The 25411-nt window shown below is 43.6% G+C and overlaps 1 protein-coding gene across 3 annotated transcripts; it reads right to left on the bottom strand.

Annotated features, from left to right (window-relative positions):
• Positions 1-225: 225 nt before the first annotated feature.
• On the bottom strand, positions 226-24073 carry LOC308316253 (CDK5 and ABL1 enzyme substrate 2-like). Of its 3 annotated transcripts, XM_080764754.1 has the most exons (9): positions 23110-24073; positions 22204-22296; positions 12712-12792; positions 12077-12179; positions 10610-10790; positions 10021-10118; positions 8233-8339; positions 4605-4809; positions 226-1381 (listed from the first exon to the last, which is right to left on the bottom strand). In XM_080764754.1, the coding sequence occupies exons 1-9, from the start codon at positions 23784-23786 to the stop codon at positions 1241-1243; spliced, it is 1686 nt and encodes a 561-aa protein (XP_080620880.1). In that variant the 5' UTR covers positions 23787-24073; the 3' UTR covers positions 226-1240. The 3 variants fall into 3 exon arrangements, with proteins under 3 accessions (XP_080620880.1, XP_080620882.1, XP_080620881.1); XM_080764756.1 differs by lacking the exon at positions 22204-22296; XM_080764755.1 differs by lacking the exon at positions 12712-12792 and having other exon boundaries at positions 23110-24072.
• Between the last annotated feature and the right edge of the window lie 1338 nt (positions 24074-25411).

The raw sequence follows: 25411 nt of genomic DNA, 5'->3' as shown, positions 1-25411 counted from the left end.
GTACGAACGTTCCACAAATAGCCGATCTGCAAACTGTGAGTCAGCCATTTCCGACAAAACCTTCGCGCGACGACGCAGACATCGGTCTTTTAAAAAAGTGCCGCAGAGGAAACCTTTCCACCGACGTGAATGTACAGTCTTTACATCAAGTACAATGAAGCCATATCGCACAATAAGCACACAAACACACACACAGAAATGTACAACCAGTCTCGTACCTCATCATGGAACGTGTCACTTAAATACCTTTTTTTTTCTTTTTAAAGTTAAGATAAAAGTTGATAAAAATCAACTAAGTTTATAGGACACAAAAACGTGCTCGGTACAAAAACAAAAAGGACGTCTCTAACATAGAGCGCATGGATCAACACAACCCCGTAAAAAAATTAACGTTAAAAATACGCGTTGTTGTCTAGAAATAGGAAAAATGTGTATAATCCTTCATATCAGGTGGCCCGATTCACAAATACAAAAAGAAATAATGAAATATCGTTGCTGTCGGGTGTACACCTCATACATCAAAAACAAATATAGCCGTTTTACTTGCATAAAGCGCATCACGTTTCGAGCATGTAGAACGGATATTTTTTGCTACTTGTGTGACACTGTATACTGACTGTAATATGATGGGCATTCATTTCAGAAAATAAATATGGATACAAGGTTTCTGCCAGGCAGCAACAATATGTAGACCCATTTGAAACAAACTGCAGTCTGTGAAAGAAATGGTTTCTTCCACCACAGACCAGAGCGAAAAGGCCACCCACATCTCAGTTGAGATCACAGACTCAGCCATATACCCTTTACCGTAGGCCGTAGGGGCTGGGCAATACATCCATACTGTGTCGATATGTAATGTTGTATACATATTATGACAGAACTGTTGCCTTTACTACATTTTTAATAGCCGCACACTCGTAGCTGCCAATGCCAAATAATATAATTGTGGACACGGAGACAAGACCAACTGTGTCCACAAGAAATATTTGGCATTGGCAGCTACGTGTGCGGCCATAAAAAAATAAATATATATATATTATTAGTGTTTATCCTGTTGGCTGGTAACTAAATGTTGTCACAGTACTGTGGTCCATAACATATCACCCAGCCCATACCTTACTGGCTACATTTTTTTTTCTTTTTTTAACGGCTGCTCTCTGAAGATACTTTTACTGACCCAGAGTCAGCCTACACACACCATGTCCAAATCAGCGCTGCTATAGACGGGGCTGACCCAGAGTCAGCCCTGCTGCACCAGCCTGCGGTAGTGAGGCATCACCATGCTCTCGGGCAGATACAGGCCCATCTCCAAGGCCACCAGCACGGAGAACTCCAGAGGAATCAGCTCCCGCCGGTTGATGCGAAACCGCTCCTCCAGCCTCTGTCGTGGGTGGGACACGGACACACACACACACGCGCACACACACACACACACGCACACACACACGCGCACGCACACACACACACACACACACACACGCTATTAGTTGTTCAGTCTATGCCAGATTCCGACACCGCGCAATTTATCACGTGGTGATATTTCAGTTTCAGTCATACTTTGCTTTAGGGGCAGCGGTGGCCAAGCGGTTTGCGGAGCGGAGCGGTCTTGAAGGTCGCTATAGTTCGAATCCCCGGACCGGCATGTTAAAATTACCACCGCTGAAGTGCCCGTGAGCAAGGCATTGGACCCCTACCATGAGATGTTCTATGAGCAGGGTGTGGCTGTCAAACAAGTCCTTGGCTTAGTCCACTTCCCTGGGTAAACAAAGAACTTTGCTTTGCCATGAATGCTCCAGTTGATGTTGCACAACCTCACTGCATTTACATTTTATTTATTTTAATAACTTTTTGAAGGAACTTTATTTTATTCCTAGATCAGTGGTTCTGAACTTGTTTGCGACGATTCTCGCTGCGTTTAGCTTCTGCCACGTCTTTTCAGCCGTGTACGTTTTATTTTGAAGACCTCAAATTCGTGACCCCTGAACCGGAAGTAAAAATCGGTTAGGTTAATTTTAGCCTTGATCTTTTTATAAATCAAGAATTATAGAATTATATATATATAATAATAAATATATAATAGCATGCAGTCCCTATTTGCATCGTTCCCGAGTAGGCACTGTTCTAGTATTGCTTAATTTTCTATTTTATTGTTTAACCCATTTTGGGAGGGAACCCCTTTTGGTGTTAGCATTATGTTATGCTTTAGCTATTGAAAAATAGCAGATCTACAAGCTCGTAGTGCGCCACCGAGTGGCACGCTATGAGCTTGCAGGTCTGCTATTTTTGAAATATCGAAGAACGACTGACATAGAAACATAGCTTTTTCAGAAAACTGTCAGGATGTAGAAGACATTTTTTAAATCTGATCTCAAGTCAAAATGGGTTAAATACGTGTTAAATGGCTCTATATCCTGATAAGACATCATTGCTGACAGTGTTTGTTCAGTAGCAGGGGTCTCGCCATCGCTCCAGCTCTTTCAGGGCGGGATAGGACTTTCATCCACTCAGGAGAGACAACCAGGATAAGTGACGACACAAAGAAATGAGCCGACGATGTTGAAACCGGAGAAGCTGATGAATGGCTGTATGCTCTCTCCTGATTGGACATTGGAAATTAGAGCTGGAGAGAGACCCCCCGTTACTAAACAAACACTCTGTAGCAATGATACAATGCAGAGCTAGGACCTCGCCCCAAAACACTCTGGGTTTCAAACAGAAAGGATCACTACCAAATGAGAGAAAACGTGTGTATAAATGTACAGCAGGATATCACCCTGTAGGATTTGTTATACTATTGTTTATACCATATTATATCATTCTGGTCGAGTGGAAACCTCATTATGTCCATAAATTACTTTTCAGGATTTAAATAATATATATATTTTTTTTAAACACAACTTGTTGTGATTTGGCACCGTAATCAAATGTAATACATTAAGCCTGGGAAAGCATCTTTGTCCCTTATAATTATTTTCTCATAAATAGCAGATATATAAGCTCACAGCGTGAGCACTTTTTGTTATGTTTTGAAAAATCTTGAAAATGTGATTTGAACACATCTTCAGGGGTGAACATTTTCAGATGGGGGGGGGGGGGGGGTCCCGCAGCTGTCAATTTGGGGGTCCTTGGCACGGAAACGTTTAAGAACCACAGATTTAGAAGGCATTTGGTGGAATTGGCCTCATCAGGTCTTAAACCGGGAAAGAATCCATGTCATGTTAGGTTGTTACAGTTTTTTGTTTTGCAATGTTTTGAACAACACAATAGAAGCTTTTCTCAAAACTAGGGTTAGGATTTTGGGTCAGGTCTAAGTGGGCTAATTGAATTGAATTAGCCCATTAAGAACTGGAATGCATCTGTGTCACCTTAGCTTTTAACCATTTAACTGTTATTTTAAACTTTAGCTGTCGAAGAATAGCAGATATACAGGCTCATAGCGCGGGACCACGTGCAGCGATATGAGCTTGTAGATCTGCTATTTTTTTTTAATCGTGAAAATTATATATTTTTAGACAGGGGTCGGCGGTGGAGACATCATTTTTGGGGTCCTTGACATGACACAGTTTGAGAACCACTGATATAGAAGACATGAGACATTTTGTCTGCTATTTGGTCTGCTATTTTTGAAAAATCGTGAAAATGTGCCTTTAAATCTTTGAATATATATTATTACAGATTTTAACTCAAATCTTTGCTTCTGGGACAACATATTTTCAGATGGGGGGGGCGGAGGCATATTACCGGTACATATAATTTTTGGGGTCCTTGACGTGAAATATTGAGCACCACTGATACAGACAGAAACATAAGGTTTTCCAGAAAACTGTCAGGATTTAGAAGACTCTTTTTTTCCCCTTTTTCTTTTGACGTCAGGCCTAAATGGGTCTTAACCCATTTTGGGCGGGAACACCTTTTGGTGTTTTATGTTATAATTTAGCTATTGAAAAATAGCAGATCTACAAGTTCATAGCGTGCCATGAACTTGTAGGTCTGCTATTTTAGAAAAATCGTTAAAATGTGCCTCAAATCTTTCAGAAAATTGTCATGATTTAGAGGTTATTTTGACGTCAGGCCTAAAAGGGTCTTAACCCATTCTGAACGGGAACCCATTTTGGCGTTAGCATCATGTTAATGCTTTAGCTATTGAAAAATAGCAGATCTACAAGCTCGTATAGCGCGCCACCGAGTGGCGCGCTATACGAGCTTGTAGGTCTGCTATTCTTTGAAAAATCGAAGAACGACTGACATTTTTTTAGAATCTGATCTCAGGTCAGAATGGGTTGATCAGACCAGTGTGTGTCCAGTGGAAACCTCGTATGAATCTGATCTCGGGTCAGAATGGGTTGATCAGACCAGTGTGTGTGTCCAGTGGAAACCTCGTATGAATCTGATCTCGGGTCAGAATGGGTTGATCAGACCAGTGTGTGTGTCCAGTGGAAACCTCGTATGAATCTGATCTCAGGTCAGAAAGGGTTGATCAGACCAGTGTGTGTGTGTGTGTGTGTCCAGTGGAAACCTGGTATGAATCTGATCTCAGGTCAGAACGGGTTAACGGGGGCAGGAGGAGTTGTGGCGTGCGTGCGGCGGCATGCAGCCGGACTCACGTCGATGAGCTGCTTGACCTCGTTCTTGCGCAGGTCGCTGCTGATCTTGGCGGCGAGGAGGACGCACGCGGCGCACACCAGCTTCCGGTTGTTCTTGTTGAGGCGGCCCTGCAGCACCAGCTTCTCAAAGTACACGAAGGCCATGGCGATGGTGACGGGCTGGAGGCCGCCCTCCTCGCTCAGCGCACGCATCTCCCTCTTCAGGCTGACGCACAGAGGAGTGGTGGTGGTGGTGGTGGTGGGGGGGAAAGTATTCGTCATTGTTTTGCTATAAAGTAACGGTAACGATACTCATGTAGACATGCTCTCTGTTACTACATTTACTTGAGTAAAAGTGCAAAAGGGTATTGGTATCAAAATGTACTTGACCTCATCCTGGGCCCGGGGAAACCCCTTTTGGTGTTTTAACTTACAATTTAGGCATTTATTAGCAGACGCTCTTGATCCAGAGCGACTTACATTTAAGCAAAAACTGAAAGCGTGGCATACATATATAAAAAGTAGTTATCGTGAATCATGTATAAACTAAATCATGTATAAACGAAGAACTAAGCATTATGTTATGCTTTAGCTATTGGAAAATAGCAGATCTACAAGCTCACAGCGCGCCACCGAGCGGCGCGCTACGAGCTTGTAGGTCTGCTATTTTAGAAAAATCGTAAAAATGCGGCACAAATCTTTGAACACATAAGTACCAAAGGTAGAAAGTACTCATTACGCAGAAGGTCCCATTTCACCAGTTTTCAAATGTATAAAATGCATATAAAATCTTTGGAATCTAGCAGGTCTACAAGCTCAGTAGCTCACAGTGCATAATGTGACGCACACATACAGTATGCATGCACAACCAACCCACATTCACACCATAGACTGTAAAAAATATGGACAAAGCGTTCCGCGGGTCTAACGTGAACGTAAAATGAAGCCCGTCTCCATGTGTCAGTCCTTGCCATGGAGGCAGCCATCTTTCTATATCCGGGCCCAGGCCCAGCTGGCCCATTGGCTGGCCCAGACAACGAGGCGGGACTTCCCCCCCCTTCTTCTTCGTTGGTTTTTATTTTGACTCGAGTGGGTGGGGGATCCCGTTCATAGACTGTAACGGTAGCCACGCCCCTCAGAACATGCGCGACTTTATGGTCATTTTTTTTTATACATGGGACCATTATTTTCCAAAAAGAATATTATGACATTAGAAACGAGACTTTAAACTAGTGACTGGAAGCGAAAAGTATTCATGACCATGTTTATTAAGGTAATACAGTCTAGGTGAAGTTGGGCCCAAATACATGGACTTCTATGGGGCTATGGGTTTTTCTGGGTCCAGTGATAGCGCCACAACAGGCCTTTATATGAACTTTCATTTCCATAGTGGCTTCACAAAATATCTGTCTGACTTCACACGTACATTTCATTAGGGACTAATCCATTTAAAGATCCATTATTTAAAAAAAAAACAATGATTTTAACTAAAAAAGGTTTTGCTTTGTTTTGTTTTTGTTCTGGTGAAAGCTACAGGAGTGTATATGGTGTGTGTGATATGAAAAGTTACGTTTCTTTTTCAAATAAAACATTCTTCGCTGCCGGCAGGCATACAGTATTTAATTTTTGTTATGTTTTTTTTTAGCACATTAATGCCATAAGTAAATGGATGCCAGTGTCACACAAAATTAGCAAAGATATACAGGTGTGCCATTCCAACTCTTTGCGCTTTCCTGGGCTTTCCCTGCAGCAGGTTTTGTTCACCGAGTTTTGTATCTCTGATCAGAGCCCTCATACGCGCTCTTTGATATTGTTCTGACTAACACTGGCCGCGTTTATATGCAGGGTGATCATTCCGAATGAATACTTCAGAATAAAATACTTCGGAAGTAATGCTTTTTTGCTGCGCGTTTCCATGGGAAATGGTCACTCCGAATGATTGTTTACGTGCATGTGATATAAGACATGATGTTAATTCACGTGAAACTACGCCATCTGCTGGACACATAAAATATAGACAGTTCATTCATTATGACTGTCAGACGAAAGGACACTTTGAAATCCCATCATTTCATTCCGCAGTAGCTTTGAGGCTGCTGCTTGGATAGGGGCGGACATATTATGTTTACCGTCTTTTTTTCCCCACCTTCTCCGCTGGGAAGGTGATCATCTCGTTTTTATGTGTACTTTATTATCTACAGCACGGCCAGGGCACGCAACACACTGATTATTATTGTATCGGGTTATCGGGGTTATTTTTGAGAGAGAGAGAGAGTGTGAGAGAGAGACCGTTGAACACACACACACACACACACACACACACACACACACACACACACACACACACAGATCAGGGGTATCATCATCTGCTCCTGCTCCACGTTTTTTTTTGTGGATTTTGGATCTGCAAAATGCACGAAATAACGCGCTCTATGTGCAAACTCCTCGGCGCGCCTTGGATATGAGCGCCTTGGAGCATGCTCAGAAAGACCAGAATGAACTTACATCCGAAGCAGTGTATACATGAGTCCAATTTTCTTTCAATCGCATTGAACATTGGTTTTTATTTGTACTTTATTATCTACAGCACGGCCAGGGCACGCAACACACTGATTATTATTGTATCGGGAATGGTTTTTAGATCACATCGAGCATTATCATTCGGATTTAAGTGTAATAGGATTGAACTTCTATTCGGAATGAAAAGGGGATTTAACTGCTCATGTAAACGTAGCCACTGTTTGCCCAAACTGTAAATTACTTTTGGTACCAAAAGCTATTTTTTTTTTATCTTAAAAACAAAAAAAATTGCAAAATCTCAAATGTACTTAAAATACTTAAAAAATATAAAAAATATTGAATCAGTCTGTAACGAACTCAAAACCAGTACGTTTTCTTAACTGTTTTTTTTTTGTTTATGTTTTGAAAATGTTGTACTGTTAACTTTCTTGTTGTGGTGGTTACTCATACTTAATTAGTCATATTTATGTCACTCATTGGTGTTTGTAAATGACCTACCCAGCCAACGTCAGTCATGTGACGTGACGACCCAGATAAAAGGGAGGTCGTCACATACTAACTACTATCACCTGATGAAGGCCGCCCGCGGCCCAAACGTCGTGTCTTATATTATGGTGTTTTAAATAAAAGAAAACACCATTGGAGCAAACCTGTGTGCGGACTCTCTTCTCGTCACTCTTCTTTGTAGCCTTGCTAAATTCTACCGCTTTGCTGCTGAAAAGAAGTGTCCAGCAGAGGAACTCTAGAATTAACATATACGTAGAATAGAACACCGTACAACTTTTAGGTTTCTGAACCAATTCATTTTCAGTGGGAACACTCCGAACAGATTCAATATTAGGCGGGGGAAAAACAGAACTAAACCGGTTCAACCCCTGTGGAAATGGGGCAGAGTTCTCAAACAGCACATCTGTTTTAACTAAGCATTACGTTATACTTTAGCTATTGAAAAATAGCAGACCTACAAGCTCGTAGCGCGCCACTCGGTGGCGCGCTACGAGCTTGGAGGTCTGCCATTTTTGAAAAATGGTAAAAATGCGGCACAAATCTTTGAATATACATTCTTTCGACGTCAGGCCTAAAATGGCTTAATTACGCGTAGGTTTGTGTTGGAATGACCCCTCTGTACCTGCGGATCTTGCTGAGCGTCAGCTTGATGTGAGGGAACTTCTCCCTGAAGGTCTCGTTCATGTGCTTCTTCAGGTCGGACGGTTTCACATATTCAATGACCGTCGTCTGCAGGGGACGCAAAACACACAGCGTACATACAAGATATTAAAGCAGTGGTTCTCTTCTCAACTTTTACAGTCCCGGCATTGCATTTTCCACAGATAATACTGTGAAAGTAGCAGATATACTAGCTCACACAAAAAACCCCCGTTGTGAGCTGCTGTGAGCTTGTAGATAGTCTATTTTTATTTTTTTATGTTATTTGACAATTGGCCAATGTTTGACCAGGCTCATACATTACTGGACGGTAATATTGCGGTAGCCTACTATGAGGGACTAAATGGCAAGATGTTTTTTGTTGAGAGCAGGAGGGACAGTGCTGTCCAGCGACCGACGCCTCGCCACCTGGCTGTAATCTGCTCTAATTGGGGAGAGCCCATTCATGTCAGCGACAAAGAGCCAAATATCAAACTAGCTAGATATCTATAGAAATGCTCGGGAACACATCGGCGAGCGGAAGCCTTTTCACACCGACACGCAGACCGAAGCCAGTTCTTGCGTCAGCTCTGGGGATTTGTCGGCAATCAACAAAAACATTTTTAACAATTAAAATCACACATTTTCACTATTTCTCAACTTCTGCTATACTGTACTTGCCATATAGTGTCAGAGGTCAGTGTCGTTACATTACATCTAGCCAAGCCCACAGCTGTTGTGCTATGATAATGAGGGGGAGGGTACGATTTTGGAAGGTCACATTGTGAAGTTTAACGCTGGCACTTTTCACTCTAAGGTTTCAGCCTCCAGGAAGAAACCCTAAATGCTTAGGGAAGACATCATTGCACATAACCACACCAGGTGGTCTTATGAAGTACCGTCACCTCATAGGGTGTCGGGCCATATATTGGTTGTCTGACTATTGGCTGTCGGACTACATGACAAATAACTTAAATATACAATTCTAAAACGGGTAGTCCCAATACTTCATTCTGATTGGCTGGTTACCGTCACGTGACCGGTGTAAATTTCACCGATAACCCACTCCTTCAATCACTTTGTATCAAACTGCAGCCTTGTAGCTGAACTGGGGAAGGGGAGCGCTTGATTGATTTACAAACACATGCCGTGCGGGCGTCTAAGCACCGCCCGGCTCATATGACTGTGAATGTGTGGCTCCAGGCAGCCCCGTAAATACATCAAGCGCTATTCTCCCGTCACATAGGCTACTTGCGGAGCAAAACAAGGAAATGTTGTGGCTCTGGCTCGCTCGCTCGCTCTGGTGGCGCAAAGCGTAGATACTTTTGTGAATGTAATAGTTTTATTAGGTTAATATTGCTATATGTTTGTAACCGTTTTAGAAAAGCAATAAGCCACTCGAGGCCCCAGCTTACCGGGTATTTTACAATGGCTGCGGGGTAGTAGACCCTCCGCTGCGCGTCGGGTCTGCCTACGCCCCCAGCCAGTGTAAAATACCCGGTAACCTGAGACCTCTCGTGGCTTATTGCTTAAATAAATCACTGACACATTCAATCAATGGTTCTTTCCAAAAACAAAAATTACAATATAGAGGAAATAGTCGATCTACAAGGTCCCATATAGAGCCCCGAGGGGTGCTATTTTCGAAAGATGTTTGGAAATGTATGGACATTTTTCAACGTGGAAACGATTGACGATTATGCAAAAAATAATTGCGATTAGACGATCATAGTAATGATTGTGACGGGCCCAGATAAACCACTTAACTCACCACGTAGGAGGCGAATATGAGGACTCTCCGGTGTCTCCCACATGGCCACTGGGGGTCGCTAAGGAGGTTCGGGTCGTAATCTGCAGCGTCCTCTAGACCTGTGAATCAAGCAAGACGGCAAGCTACCATCAACTGGAATGTTGACTCTGTGCGGTGGGAAGCTTGTACCCGCATGCAGAAACACAATCTCACCACAAACATTTTGCTATGCCAAGCAAGCCCTAATCTGTTTTCATGAAACACAATTTGTAATAATTAACAGTCAGCAAGTTGAAGATATTTTAGATTGAGCCTTTTAACCTTTGCTTTCATGAAGAAAGATTGGACATGTGTGACCAATTCAAATACTAATTTAATCTTAAAATAACTAATAATAAACCGAAAACACAAGGCACAATCTTGCAACGCTTGCAGATAGCCTATTGTCAGCGAGTGACACTCTTCCATAGAAGTCAGAACACCCTCAGACCTGATGTGCGTTATGACCACCACTCGTTCCTAGTTTACAATAACTAGTTTATTTCACATTTAACTTGGAGGCCGTGTTCCAGGCATTCATTCATGCGTTTGTTTGTTTGTTTGTTCATACTCTGCTCCTGCATCACGGCGCTGCTGTTGATCCGCGCTGCAGGGGTGAAGCTGCCCCCGCCTCTCTGGCCGTTACGGTAGCGGGTCTGCGGGGTGTGGACGGGGCCGGCGTCCAGCAAGGAGCTGCTCCTCCCCCGAACCAGAGCGTTGGTGGGATACAGGAACGGGGCGTAAGACACCGTCTAGAGAGGACGACAGCGGCACATTAGAGCTTCATATATATACAGGAACGGGGCGTAAGACACCGTCTAGAGAGGACGACAGCGGCACATTAGAGCTTCATATATACACAGGAACGGGGCGTAAGACACCGTCTAGAGAGGACGACAGCACCACATTAGAGCTTCATATATACACAGGAACGGGGCATAAGACACCGTCTAGAGAGGACGACAGCGCCACATTAGAGCTTCATATATATATATATACAGGAACGGGGCGTAAGACACCGTCTAGAGAGGACGACAGCGGCACATTAGAGCTTCATATATATATACACAGGAACGGGGCGTAAGACACCGTCTAGAGAGGACGACAGCGGCACATTAGAGCTTCATATATATATATACACAGGAACGGGGCGTAAGACACCGTCTAGAGAGGACGACAGCGCCACATTAGAGCTTCATATATATATATACACAGGAACGGGGCATAAGACACAGTCTAGAGAGGACGACAGTGCCACATTAGAGCTTCATATATACACAGGAACGGGGCATAAGACACAGTCTAGAGAGGACGACAGCGCCACATTACAAGCCACAAGCCACATTACAAGCCGATCTACAAGCTCACAACGCGTCGCGCTGCGACGCGTTGTGAGCTTGTAGATCGGCTATTTTCAGCATGCAACCAAGTGTAAAATGACTTATACTGGATCTCTTGTCCACTATTCCCTTCCTAACATTTTAGTCTAGTTTTTAATTTGTTGACGAAATTGTCAGTATATTTGGTCTTAGTTTTAGTCATCGTAGCTTAGTTTTCATTTAGTTTCCATTTGTTTTTGTCAGTGAAAATAGGTAGTCGACGAACATTTTTCGTCTTAGTTTTAGTCGACGAAAACAACACTGTTCCCAAACCTTTTTACCCCTGTGACCCAAGAGAAATGAGACGTTTGCCCCGGCACACAAACTAGTAAAAGTTTACTAGTAAAGTATTTACATTATTTAGAATGTAAATTAAAACAAAAACACATAGTTAGGTTTTAGCTAATTTGGTTTTTGGCAGCAGATTGCATTTCTAACACTCTAGGGGGTCTTGTTCTCACATCAGTCCATCTGAGAATGTGTACATTTTTGGCAAAAAGTCACGACTTTAGTCAAAAGCTTTAAATAGCATGGAAGTACGGTAAAACGTTTGGGCTAAGAGGATAAAACACAGGAACAATATGTCCTTGGTACTTTCCACTGTGGTCCTATGCATTCAATTCATCGACAGAGCATAACATGTTGAAATGATTATTCACCTTTCCATTATAGGCACCCAGCTCCACCCCCTCTAGAGCAGGCAGGAGGTCAGGGGTCACCACTGATGACAGCCGCTGTCTCTGAGTGTCCATCCTGACATCACTGAGGAAAAACACACACACACACACACACACACACACACACACACACACACACACACACACACACACACACACACGTTACGACCATCTAAAAAGCACACACAGACACACCAACACACACGCTACCATTCATGACAGTGACGGAGCAGTGGTTCTCAAACTCAAGGACCCCCACATTAATATGCATTTGGCCACAGACGCCACACCATCTGAAAATGTTGTGCCAGGGACCCCACCCCCCCCCCAGTGCAAGATTTTAAAATGTACATATTCAAAATTCTTTGGAATGCCTCGCCGATCTACAATGCCTTGTAAAGATCGGCTATTTATACAAATGGCCTATTTACACTGCAGGGGTTCAAGTGATTTAACAAATCATGGTTACTGGAGACCCCCGGCTGGAACCCCCTCAAGGACCCCTGGGGAGTCGTCGGAGCCCCACTTTTGAGAACCACTGTGGGGACACTCTGGGGCGGGGGGGGGGGGTACTCTGGTCGAGGCGGACGGACGGACGGACGGACGGCGCTTTGTACCTGAGGCTGACAGAACTCCGTCCGTACGGCATCACTGAGAAAGCGGCGCATAGAGACCGCTTGGCACATATCAGCATGATCCTACGGGGACGGACACACACACACACACACACACACACACACACACACACACAGGCCCGTCACAATCATGACATTTCTGTCTGCTATTATTAATTGGCATTGCGATTGTGTCGCGCAAAAAACTTTTAGGCTTCGGAAAAACAAAATCGGCACGGGGCAGATATTATCATTATGTCCACTAAAATAACCAAAATGACCAAAATAGTCTATATTTAATAATATACATTCGAAAAATACTTTAAGGTAGACAATAATTAATGATAAATGATCATCCCAAATAATTACGATTAGGCGACTATATGTAATAATTGTGACAGGCCCATCAGGCAAGACCAAACACACTCATCCAGAAAAGCAACAACTAGTGCACTCTAGCAGTGGGCGGGGTCTACTCTAGCAGTGGGCGGGGTCTACTCTAGCAGTGGGCAGGGTCTACTCTAGCAGTGGGCGGGGTCTACTCTAGCAGTGGGTGGGGTCTACTCTAGCAGTGGGCGGGGTCTACTCTAGCAGTGGGCAGGGTCTACTCTAGCAGTGGGCGGGGTCTACTCTAGCAGTGGGCGGGGTCTACTCTAGCAGTGGGCGGGGTCTACTCTAGCAGTGGGCGGGGTCTACTCTAGCAGTGGGCGGGGTCTACTCTAGCAGTGGGCGGGGTCTACTCTAGCAGTGGGCGGGGTCTACTCTAGCAGTGGGCGGGGTCTACTCTAGCAGTGGGCAGGGTCTACTCTAGCAGTGGGCGGGGTCTACTCTAGCAGTGGGCGGGGTCTACTCTAGCAGTGGGCGGGGTCTACTCTAGCAGTGGGCGGGGTCTACTCTAGCAGTGGGCGGGGTCTACTCTAGCAGTGGGCGGGGTCTACTCTAGCAGTGGGCGGGGTCTACTCTAGCAGTGGGCGGGGTCTACTCTAGCAGTGGGCGGGGTCTACTCTAGCAGTGGGCGGGGTCTACTCTAGCAGTGGGCGGGGTCTATGGACTGGCTCAGTTCACCCACTACACGGAGAGCACATCCTTCTCCCATCCGGCCTTCACTTGCGAGCCCCTTATTGTGCCACAAAAAAGCAGGCACAAACATTCCTTTGTCCCGGTCTCTATTCACACACTGAATGCTGCTGTGGGTGGATCGAGGATATAACCTTATGATGAGCACTTTCACTTTTTTACTGTATTATCTCGTGCCTAATGTCTACGCACACGCACTTTTATGACCTATCGCATAGCACTTTAAACGCCTGCACTTTAATGGCTGTGTGCACCTTTGTACTCTGGTAACCTTGAACCTTGAACCTGGTGGAGGAGGTGGCCAGGGTGAGAACAGCAAAGAGGCTGGTCTGTCCATCTGTCCATCTGTCCATCTATCTATCCATCCATCATCTCCCTTTGCTTTTTATATATACTTTATTGAAAATTATTCAGGGTTTACTATTTATGCAAAATTACATATACACATAAGTTACAATAATATAAATCAATGCATTTCAATACAAAAGTGGTTTTTTTTCCCCCGTTTTTTTTTTTTACAATGTCAATAGGTGCCATGGTGTCAGTTTCTTCTTTCGTGCGTCAAGAGTTCTTTGCCTCTTTAGTTCAGTTTGGATTTGTTTGAAGACCATCTCTCTCCCGAGATGGCCTCCTGGTGAATTACCATGGCACACCTGGTTGTCCACAGTTTGTTTACAACAGTGCAAATTACAGTCCAGTAAAAATCCTGTTCTACAGCAGACATTCTTTCCTCGAGAACCCCATACATGGCAGCATTATAGTTGATCTTAATTTTAAAACCAGTTTGTGTCATTTTCCCCCCATACAAGGCTAGACCTTTGGCAGTCCACTAGCAGGTGCTCAATTGTCTACCAACGACCTGGTCTTGAGGCCAGGTTGAAAGGGGGTCGAGTTCATGACATTATAACGATCATCATTGATCCGGGGTTCAAGAGGTTAACTGTGAGAGTGTAAAAAAAATGGAGGCTTGAATGGACGCAGGATTTCGCCGTGCACACACAAAGTGCTATCTAGAGAGCATTGCCATTGAGCATCAATATTGGCACAGGAAAACACAGAGAGACACGTGATGGAACCATTCCCATCAGTGAGCAAATAACTAGCTGCTAAAAGGTCAGGTGTCGACTATCTACACTACAGTATATGCCCGGCTGGAAGGAAGCTACACGCATGTGAAAATAACTGCTGGTTGTGAGAAATGATGTAGAATTGTCCTCTGCTCTGCCAACATAGGCACCAACAGAGCCTGGACAAACTTCGGTGGCGTGCTATGAACTTGTAGATCTGCTATTTTCCAATAGCTAAAGCATAACATGATAATGCCAACGCCAAAAGGGGTTCACCGCCCCAAAATGGTTACTGGGGGCCACTCATCAAAATGAAATTAAAACCACAAAACTAGCGTCATTTGTATCGTTGGTCTTTTTCTACCATATCCACACTTCTCCTGGGCTGTGTGCGCTCCAGTTCCTGTCGATTTGATCCAATGAAAGCCAATGAAACTGGTCAGATGACCAATGATATCCAATTAAATCAACAGGAACTGGAGCACACACACAGCCCAGGAAAAGTGTGGATAGAGCACCTTTCGTTCAACTTTGACCTCTCCGTCACATGGAACTATTGGTTTGTGCTGCTGGAACAACTGTTCCATATGACAGAGGGGTCAAAGTTGAATGAATGTTGCACTATGGTAGAAATAGGTCGACAATACAAATCGTTTACAAAGTAGTTCTGTGGATTGATTCATTTTTAATTAATGTAATACCTTTGCAACCGCTATATTAATGGCAAATATTTCCTACAGCTCAAAGTGCAAAAAAAACAGAACTAACTCTTTAAGTTGTGCATTGTGCTGTAAATCACCTATTGTGATCTACAAGACACAAACAACAACAAGCAACAACCTAAGAACAGGATTAGAAGCAACACCTTCAGATCTGGTTTAATAAAATCCTGTTCTCTCCATTTGTGACGCAAACTAGCAGCGACATTGTCATAACATCCTGACTCTGAACAACACCAAAGCCTCGTCACAAAACAGCAGTCAACAGCACACAGCCAGCAGGCTTCTCTCAGGTGTAATAAACAGAGCAGGCTAGACACACCAGCACCGCCGACGCCGTACACAGACAGACAGACACGTCAAATCCCATATCGTCGTCGCTGTCGGGCAGAGAAACCTCTTATGTCCTGCAAAAATAGCCCATCGGCGAGTTGACTGCGGCGTGTTTTGAGCCGTTGCATTTGCCGTTTTCGCCATTGTTGAATGTGAATCTCTGTTTTGGATATATGAGGTTTCCATCCCTAACAGCAGCGGTACGTACCAATCAATATATACCAATATACCAAATAATAATCTAAGTTTAAAATAAGAGAAAATACATTTTACGCCCAGTATCATTTAGGATAACAGGATGAAGTGAAAATGGAATGAGGAGAAAACAGACACAAATAAATATATAGTGTTCTAACGCTATACATTTTAAACTGATAAAATGATTGGATGAAATGTGTGTCCCACCTGAAAAACAGTTTTCCGTTACACAAATGACTGTGTCAGCTCACAGCCCAATCAGTGTGTAGTCAAGTTTTCCTCCGACTGTTATCCTAAAGGCTCATCATGCATAGTCTGGATCTTTGGTGGTGAGGTGACCACCGAACTACAACATGACGTCACGAGCCGCTCCAGCCCGTCTCTCTGTTTTTTACTCACCACCGCTCAACGTTATTTCAGCTCCGGTGGTCTCAGCTCACCACCGAAAATCCAGACTATATGAATAGGCCTTTAGTCTACTCACAAGTGAAGGCAACACCAGTATGGCCATACAACTGGAGTGGACAGGTTTGTAACCTGGTGTGATGAACATCACTTACAAGTTAATGTAAGGAAAACGGAGGAGATTGTAGTGGATCCATCAGGTCTATAGGTGACCACACCACCATCACCACACATGGTCATGACATCAAACGGGTCACCTCCTATAAATATGCAGGAGTGCACATGGATTGTGACATGAGCTGACACTCCCATGTGACAAGTATGTGTGCAGAAGTACACCAGCGCCTTCATTTTCTACCAGACTTTTTGGTGTGAGTAGAAACATAATGCTGATCTTCTAGCATAGAGTCAATTCTAAGGTTATCGTATCACCAGTTGGTTTGGAAACCTAACTGTAAAATACTAATCCGAGATCCTTAGATTAGGCAAAATGGCAGGGAAGATCATGGGCATGTCTACACCTCCGATCACCCCCCCCCCTGGTCATCTTTGAGCAGGCCACCATTGGACAGGTTAAGAAAATTGTGTCCGACCCCTCCCATGTACTATACCCTGAGTATCGGCTAACAGGTAGGAGGTACGAGGTCCATGCGTGTATAATAGGTACAAGCATTCCTTTGTCCCTCTGTCAATCACACTCCTTAACAGAGCCCTTGCAGAGGGCAGACAGGGTAGGGGTCGAAGGTTTTGAGGTGATGTTCTTCCCCTCTTTTGCACTAGGTATGTTGGTATGTGGTATTTAAAGGACCACTTCACCACTTTTCAACTTCTCTTCCTATAATTGGTCCTCACTAATGATCATGATAAAATACCGCAATTCTTTTCTACTCAATCTGTCTCTCATAGGAGGGGCTGTGGGCAGTTCAGAAACCCGTCCACCAGTGACATCATCGATGGGGATTTCAAGCCAATAGAAACTACAGGCTCTCTTTTCCTGAAAAGTTGCAATGCAAAAACGGAAGCCATCGTTCTCACGATAATAAAAAATATATTTAAAAACAAATCTTGTTTAAAAGCAAATCTGCCTAACGATGATGTCACTGGTGCACGGATGTCTGAACTGCCCACAGCCCTCCTATGAGACACAGACCTAGCAGAAATGAATATTAGAGAGGACCAATTATATGAAGAGATGTTGAAAAGTGGTGAAGTGGTCCTTTAAATGTATTGTATTGTATCTGTATCTATATGCTGTCCAAGACAAACTTCCCCCTCGGGAGACAAAATAAAGAAACCTTGAACCTTACTAAAGAGCTGGAGAGACTAGCCTGGTTAACTCTTAGTCCGGCAGTCGAGGTGGACGGGTGGGAAAATTGGTATAGTCTTTTTTAAATATATAGACAAAATATTGTCTATATACTACAGTATATATTCATGAATCCACTTGCTGACCGGCTGTCGATATTGGGCAATTTTTTATAGGGGTTTCTTGTGACCATACCATTGGCAGACATCCTATGGCTGGCAGGCAAAAATGTCAAACTTTCCTTTTGCATGTAACATGTGGGGTTTTCGTGATTCTTTTCTGAATACATTCCACGCATTAGTTTTGCACAAAATACACTCCTTGGTCTAAAAACAGCCATAGACATGACAAATGTGTTGACCTCATCACATTTTGTCATGATGTCTATGGCCGTTTTTAGCCCAAGGAGAAATTGCCCAATAGTGACAGCCGGTCAGCAAGTGGATTCATGAATGTATGTATATAGACAATATTTTAGGCCAATAAAAAAAGACTATAATACCAAATTTCCCACTTTAAACAAAAGAAGCCTGTCGGCTGCCGGACTATGTTGAAAACATTTAATTCTTGAAATATTTTCAAGAGGGAGTGGTTAACCAGGCTAGGGGAGACCCCTGTTACTGAACAAACTATAGCAATTATTAAAACTATTCAGAATAAAGGGCTTTAACAATACACATTTTGTTTTAACCAAACAAATATCACTTACAGCACCCATAGTCAGTGGTTCCCAAACCTTTTAGCTCAAGACCCAAGAAATTAAATGAGATGCTGGCCCAAATTAGTGAAAATAGCAGATCTACAAGCTCACAACCACAACGCATCACTTTGTGCTGTGTAGTGCTTGTAGATTGGCTATTTTCACTACTTCATAAACATTTGTTTTCGGATTGATGGATTTTCTTAAAATTTTCATTTATTTCTTCATGAAATTACTGAAAAAAGTCATTGAAGTTTTGAAATAATGATTAAAAAAAAACGAAATGTAGCAAACTAAAATATAATAATGTGACACAAAAAAATTTGGGACCCATGGTCTAATCTAGCAAAAATAAACTATGGACATTGGATATCAATCAAACTTTATTACAGCCGAAGCCATTTAAGCCAATTAAAAGATACAAAAGTTCATAAAAACTAAAAAGCTCTCATAAAATAATCTATACGAGGCACACGCACCAGTGTTTCCACATATGAGATCGGTATCCAACTGTGCTAAACCTGGGATTGGTCAACACCGTAATCACCTCATATAAAGACCCATCAAGTCTACATTTAAAACTAAACATGGGATTTCTCAATAGAGCCTGGAAGTGGAAGGTGGTTAGACCAGAGTCGCAGAAAAGCGGACTAGCACTGCCACCCCTAGGCTTCTTCGGGAGAACCCTGAGAGCGTCATTGTGCTTGCGCAAGCTCTCTTTTTTTATAGTTCAGTTTTAGTTATTAGTTGTATACAGCGGGGTCTCTAAATAGAATCACCACAACCTCACCTGAGCAATAGTGGAATTTCCTGACTAACATATTGGCTTGTGCATACAACATTCTGTCTGTACATGTCTGAACCATCTTTTCATTAATGATGTGCCCCAAATATTTACAACTGCTACACACAGTGAGGGTATGACCTGCAGACAAGGCTGGGAAGCATCAATAAAACATGCTAAAACATCGTAAACCCATCAATAAAACCTGTCTTCTGTACGTTTCTACAGCTTCTTTTTAGGTGGTGTGTGTGTGTGTGTGTGTGTGTGTGTGTGTGTGTGTGTGTCTTTTGTAAGCCCTGTGTTTCACTCCAAAGCCATGACAACTTAGTGGCTGCATACAGTACAAGAGGAACTTGGGAACTTCGCTGTGAACTTTGTACCCCCGCAGATAATAATGCAGCTGGGTAATTAATTAATTGGGCCGCCTTAGCCTCTTCGTGGTGGCCAGCAACATACAAGTTCCAGCCCGCCTTGATGTTACTGGGACCTTCTAGGGTGAAAGAGTAAGGGTCTTAGGGCTGATTCATACTCCTATTTTACCGCTGTTTCGGCGCAGTAGTGCCGAAATTATTTCGGCTCGTCAGAAATTCTCAGTAGCACCGAAGAGACGACTTTAGGACGGTACCCGCCCCCCCCCGAACCTCAAATGACGTCACATTGTAGGCTCTACAGCGCCGAACAGACTTTTATTCGGCTATAAATAGGAGTATGAATCGGCCCTAACTGGCCAGTATACATACAGATACACTTGATTTCGATTCGGTGCAGGTGTGAATGCAATCCGCAGTAAATAAAGGAAATGAAGCAAACAATGTGGCGGGTGAGGAGCTGAACACAGTTGGAGACGGAGAAGGCATATTGTACGCAGCGCAAAGATGTCCCGTTAGCGTGGATAGACGTGGTCGAATGAGGAGACTGAAGCCCTGATCGAAATGAGGACGAGTACATTAATCAATTGCTTAAGGAAACGCGTAAAAACACTACAGTGTATTATAGCCTACAGAATATTCTGTCTGTGCGTGCCGTAAACATGGAGTGCTGTCACTGTGTGGGGACTGGGGAGTATCATCTCGATAAACTTGTAAACATTTTGCGCTGCTGTCTGTTATACTGTATCAGTGCGCTCAGCGCTGTGCCTCCATGGCCAAAAGAACAGTGCGTGGCTGCATGCGTATAGTGAGAGAGGGGGGGGGGGGGGGGGCACGGCACGACACATGCACGTTATGAGTATAATTAATTTTATCACCATAGATTTCACTGTGTAGTCTAGTTTATGAATGGAACACATTGATAAATGTCCCCCCTGCTGTGTTTACAATTGCTGCGGATGACAGCGTGAAGGCAAACCACAGCAAATTAAATATGCAAGAATCGCAACTTCTCCGCCCCATTCGCATCGAGTCTACTGAAGTATTACGGTAGGTGGAAATGTGACCTAAAAGGTAAAGCTGCCAGCATTGTAGAAACTCTTGACTGGATAGGACAAGATTGTTATCTTTACAAAACCTAACCATATGCTTAGCAAAATAGGAATCATTCTAGATATCAGCAGCATATCATGTCTCCCAGAACATAGATGGTTGTGCAGACTGCTGATCAGAAATAAAAGATGAAGAATAGGCCCAAGTATGTTTGTGTCTTTTTGGAATTCAGCTCTTGTGTCAGAACTCGGGAAATGCACGTTGGCAGCTTTAAATAGAAACTGAAACACAAGGCTGTGGTTTAACTTTGGATTGCTAAATGATCGTCTTGCAAAAACACTCGACGCATAGTCAGTCGCATACTTCATACCCGTCAACACATGATCCTTCTCCAACCCACTGAACCCAGCAGGCCAGCACGCACATGACCATGGTCATGGATACCATCTGATCTTAGATCAGCCAAATGAGTCGGGGCTCGGGAAGTAGCAACTCACAGTAAGGCTGACTTATGTAAGGCAGTGGTTGTCAAACTTCATGTCAAGGACCCCCAAATTAATATTGTTTTGGCCACAGACCCCCATCAGAAAATGTTTTGTGCTAGGGACCATCATGCAAGATTTGTTTTGTGAAAAAGTTTCAAAACAGTTCCACAATCCTGGCATTTATTTATTATTTTAATAGTCAATCTACAGGCTTGTATATCGGCTGGGGACCCCCTATTCCCCAGACCTCACTTTGAGAACCACTGATTAAAAGGGAATAAATATATGAATCTATCTTTGTAACCCAATATATAAGTCTAACACGTGCAGTCGTGCACATCAAAAGACAAAATTGATCTTACTGTAAGCTTCTAACAAAGACAAAGCCATAACAAACACAAAAAAACACGTTCTAAATCTACGTGCAAGTAATATTTTAGTTCCGTTTCATTTAACGATTACCAAAGTGTCTGGAGTGGGTGGGGGGGGGGGATTTTAACACTTTCCCCACGTTTCTTTGGCTTTTGTTTTCCTCTGGTAATTGATTTGTTTCCAGGGGCGATTAAATTAAACAGCTGTAGCCACGGCAGGGAGGGTGCCAGGCACAGGCAGCCACGGGCGACTGTTATTGCCTCCCAAGCTAAAGAGAGTTATCGCATAAAGTGTGTCTGAATTAAGCAGCTTACTCCGTCCAAGAAGGATGGAAGGCTACTTGGAAATCCAAGCCTGGCTTGTTTCAAAGTCTAAAATGAAGTTGATTATACTGTATATTGGTTATACGGTATATTGTCCGTCGGGTGGAAACCTCACATGTGCAAAACATATCTGCATTCTACAAAGCTTTTGTGTGACGCTGTAGTACGATGAGACAGGACGTTAATTTCCAAAGAAATAAATACAAAAAGAGATAAGAGGTTTCTTCCCAACAGCAATGATATATTGGGTATATATGTCCCGTTGTGTATTAAGAATGTGTCCGTCTTTCAATCCATTTACTGACCTGCATCCTCTGGTGTCGCACTGTTTCATTGTCTTGATAAAATGCACCTTCTTGGCTACTTTGGGTCCAGGGGAGCCGGACACATTTCTTGATCTGAGCAGAACAACCAGACAGACAGACGAGACGAGACGTGAACAACAAACACATTCAAATATCAGTGGGTTATTTCACAGGCTCTGGTGTTGCAGGTCCATTCAGTAGCAAAACACGTTTAAAATCCACTTTTCCCCCGTGTGGAATTACACGTCAGATCAAAACAATATTAGGAAAGAGGAACAATGTTTAATTTAAAGGGGGGGTAAGAGATTTGTTGTTCCTCTCCCATCTGTCTATTCAGCTCTTTGGTGAACTGAAGATGGATGTTCAGGACTGAAATTGGAAGACAAGTGATGAAATAAAGAAGCTCATTACAAAATGAGCTAACAAAATTGAAGCTGGAAAAACAGCTATCAGATGGAAGCTGATAAATGGGTTCTCTCTCTGGACTGAATGAAAAATAGCAACACATCTGAAAATGTGTTTACTGTTTATTTATTTGTGTTTACTGTTTATTTATTTTTAAAGATTACAAAAAAGATGACTTGCAACAACCACACGTAGGCTATAGCCTTGGAATGCTTGGAATTGGATCAAGACCATCGTAGATGTAGTTAATCAATTGTTACATTTGCAATATCTAATCTATGATACGAAAAATAAAAGTCTGACTCGATTAAGTATATCTATGATAGTCTTGATTCAAGGCTACAACAGATTGGAGCTTTGAATGACAAATACGAGCCTCCTTCAACTACCTGATGATTGAATCTATTCCGGAAGTAAACAAAGCTATTTAGTAGAATTGAGGAAGGCCCAGACATTTAAACGCGAATAACATGATAAATAAACATTCATGTCTCAGCTCACCTTTGAGGCATGGAGACTGCGGAGGAGGAGCCGACAGCACCGGGCACGGGGCTGAACACGGACGGGGACCTGGCCAGGGAGAACGACTGGTGCGGTCCGGGTGACATGGGGCTCTCTGGGGGGAGCATGGCGTCCACACTGCCGCCAGCAGCACCCTCCAGAAACACCTCGTTAGTATTATTACCCCCGAGTGCCACAACACTCCACCTGTGGCCCGGCACCGAGGGGGACATGATGACGACCGAGGTGGGACGGATAACGACGGGGCTCACCACCGCCGAGGACTCGGAGGAGGACGTGGAGGTGGAGGTCGGAGGAGCCGGGGCAGGAGGAGCGCTGTTCCCGGCGGTCACGACGCCGGCGACGGCGGGTGTCACCTGGGGGAGGGGGACCAACGAGCCCCGCTGGTGTAGCAGCTCCGGTGCCGCCACCGCGGCGGTGATGGCGGCGGTGGAGGACTCCGTCTGGTCATTGGTGCTGCCGCGGTACAGAGGCCGCCCGTCCAGGGAGATGTTGTTGAGGAACAGCAGAGCGGCCTGTCGCCGTCTGGAGGTGGAGTCCTTGGCGGCTTTCTTCTTGTCTTTGTGCGGAGCTTTGTGAGCCCCGCCGCCGCTGCCGCTGCTGCTGCTGCCGCTGTGCTGCTGCACGGCGCCCAAACCGCACGTAGCGGTGGCCATGCTAGGAAAATGAAACCCGAGCACGCACCGTCACCGAGAGCCGCTGCCAGGACGATAGACACACCCACAACGGTCCTGATTGGACAGGAGGGTGGCCAGTCCCCACTCACCGCCATGCTGATTTAACGGTAGGGTGCCAGCCACGCCCACAGACGAAGTAGATTGGACGAGGGTCTCATTATGGGAGAGAGTTGCGCCATTGAGGGGTCAGAAAACACAGCGCCGTTCATGCAGCCCTGGAGTTTTAAATACCACCGGTATATTGTCTTCAACGAGGGCGGCGCAAATATCAGCGATTTTATGCATGTGTGTGCAACTGCAACATGACATGACAACTGTTTTAAAGTATTGCACAGTGACAAGTTATGACAACTAAAGTCTCTGTAATGTTTACGTTGTACTATTACTAAAAAACGATCTAAACGATCTTTTAAAAGAATGGAACAAAGAAAACAGTTTACATATCCAGTCTACAGCGGATACGGAAATGGTCCGTATTCCTGATCCACAATAGTCATATGTGTTCATACCGGTAATAATGATACTATACTACTACTACGTTGTAACTTGTAACTACTACTAATACTACTACTACAAATACTACTACCACTACAAATAATCATCATAATAATATTAATAATGATGTGTTTTTTTAGCCTGCATTTTAGGTGGGTTCATCCAATCAGCTTCAATGTTATAGTGTAACTGTTCCACGTAGCCTACTGCTCATTTATTTGTGGCATCACTTCCAATTTCACTTGTTTATCCAGTATCCTATTTGGGTTCTCTCTCCTGATTGGATGACATTGGTATCCTGACCTGAAAATGCATTTTCTGTTTAACAAAGACAAAGAGCTGGAGAGACTGGGAGAGACACTGAATAAATAACACACTATAGCAATTATTATGATCAGATTGTAGCCTATTTAACACTAAATGAAGAAATCATACAAAACTAGAAAAAGTAACAGGTCTGTGTGACTGTGTGTGATGTTTGGCAAAATGTTTAGGAGTAATGTGTTGTTTTTTTAATGCATTTCTTCCTCAGCCGTGGGAATTCTATGCATCATGCATGCACATGTTTCACCGCACATTGAACGCTGTGTTGAGTATAGTTGTGGTGATTTATACAGAACGGGTAGGTTACAAAGCGAGCTACCCCTGAAAAGTTTAGAAGCCAATCGTAGATTATGAGCAATCAAACAAACCCGTCTTGATCGCATGACTATGGATTTGCGTGGAATTTGGATAAAATCTGAAGGAGTAGGTATTAGAAAATGTGTTTTAGGCCTACATATTATGTCGGTCTCCTGGTGGCGCTATAAAAAGCAGATGTGATGTTTTCTTTGGCCTCTAGGGACTGTGCATACAAAGTTTTACACAGATCAATGCAGTTAGAGGTAAAAACTACACTAATCGGCCAGTTATAGCGCCACCATGAGGCTGAGTTGAAAATGTTCAAGTGGCATCAGAAATCATGGGCTCATCTTATTTGCCATTTTTTACTATTTTAAAACATTTCAAAAGATTTCAACTACCCAATCTACACGTTGTTATAGCTTGTATATCGGCTTTTCATACTATTTTAAAATGTCTTAAAATAGTAAAAAATGGCAAATAAATAG

Source organism: Protomyctophum bolini (genome assembly GCF_963924005.1).
Source record: "Protomyctophum bolini genome assembly, chromosome: 5".
Lineage (NCBI taxonomy): Eukaryota > Metazoa > Chordata > Actinopteri > Myctophiformes > Myctophidae > Protomyctophum > Protomyctophum bolini.
Note: the sequence above shows the minus strand (reverse complement) of the source record. Positions and strands in the feature narration are given on the sequence as shown.

What these genes read in the sequence shown, in the direction of transcription:
- LOC308316253 (XM_080764754.1), bottom strand. Translation starts at nt 23,786, where the DNA reads ATGGCCACCGCTACGTGCGGTTTGGGCGCCGTGCAGCAGCACAGCGGC. An exon ending in CGGAGTTCTGTCAGCCTCAG is followed by an intron (nt 12,180 to 12,711) that starts GTACAAAGCGCC and finishes GTTTTTCCTCAG; the next exon opens with TGATGTCAGGATGGACACTC. An exon ending in AGGTCAAGCAGCTCATCGAC is followed by an intron (nt 1,382 to 4,604) that starts GTGAGTCCGGCT and finishes CACCCACGACAG; the next exon opens with AGGCTGGAGGAGCGGTTTCG.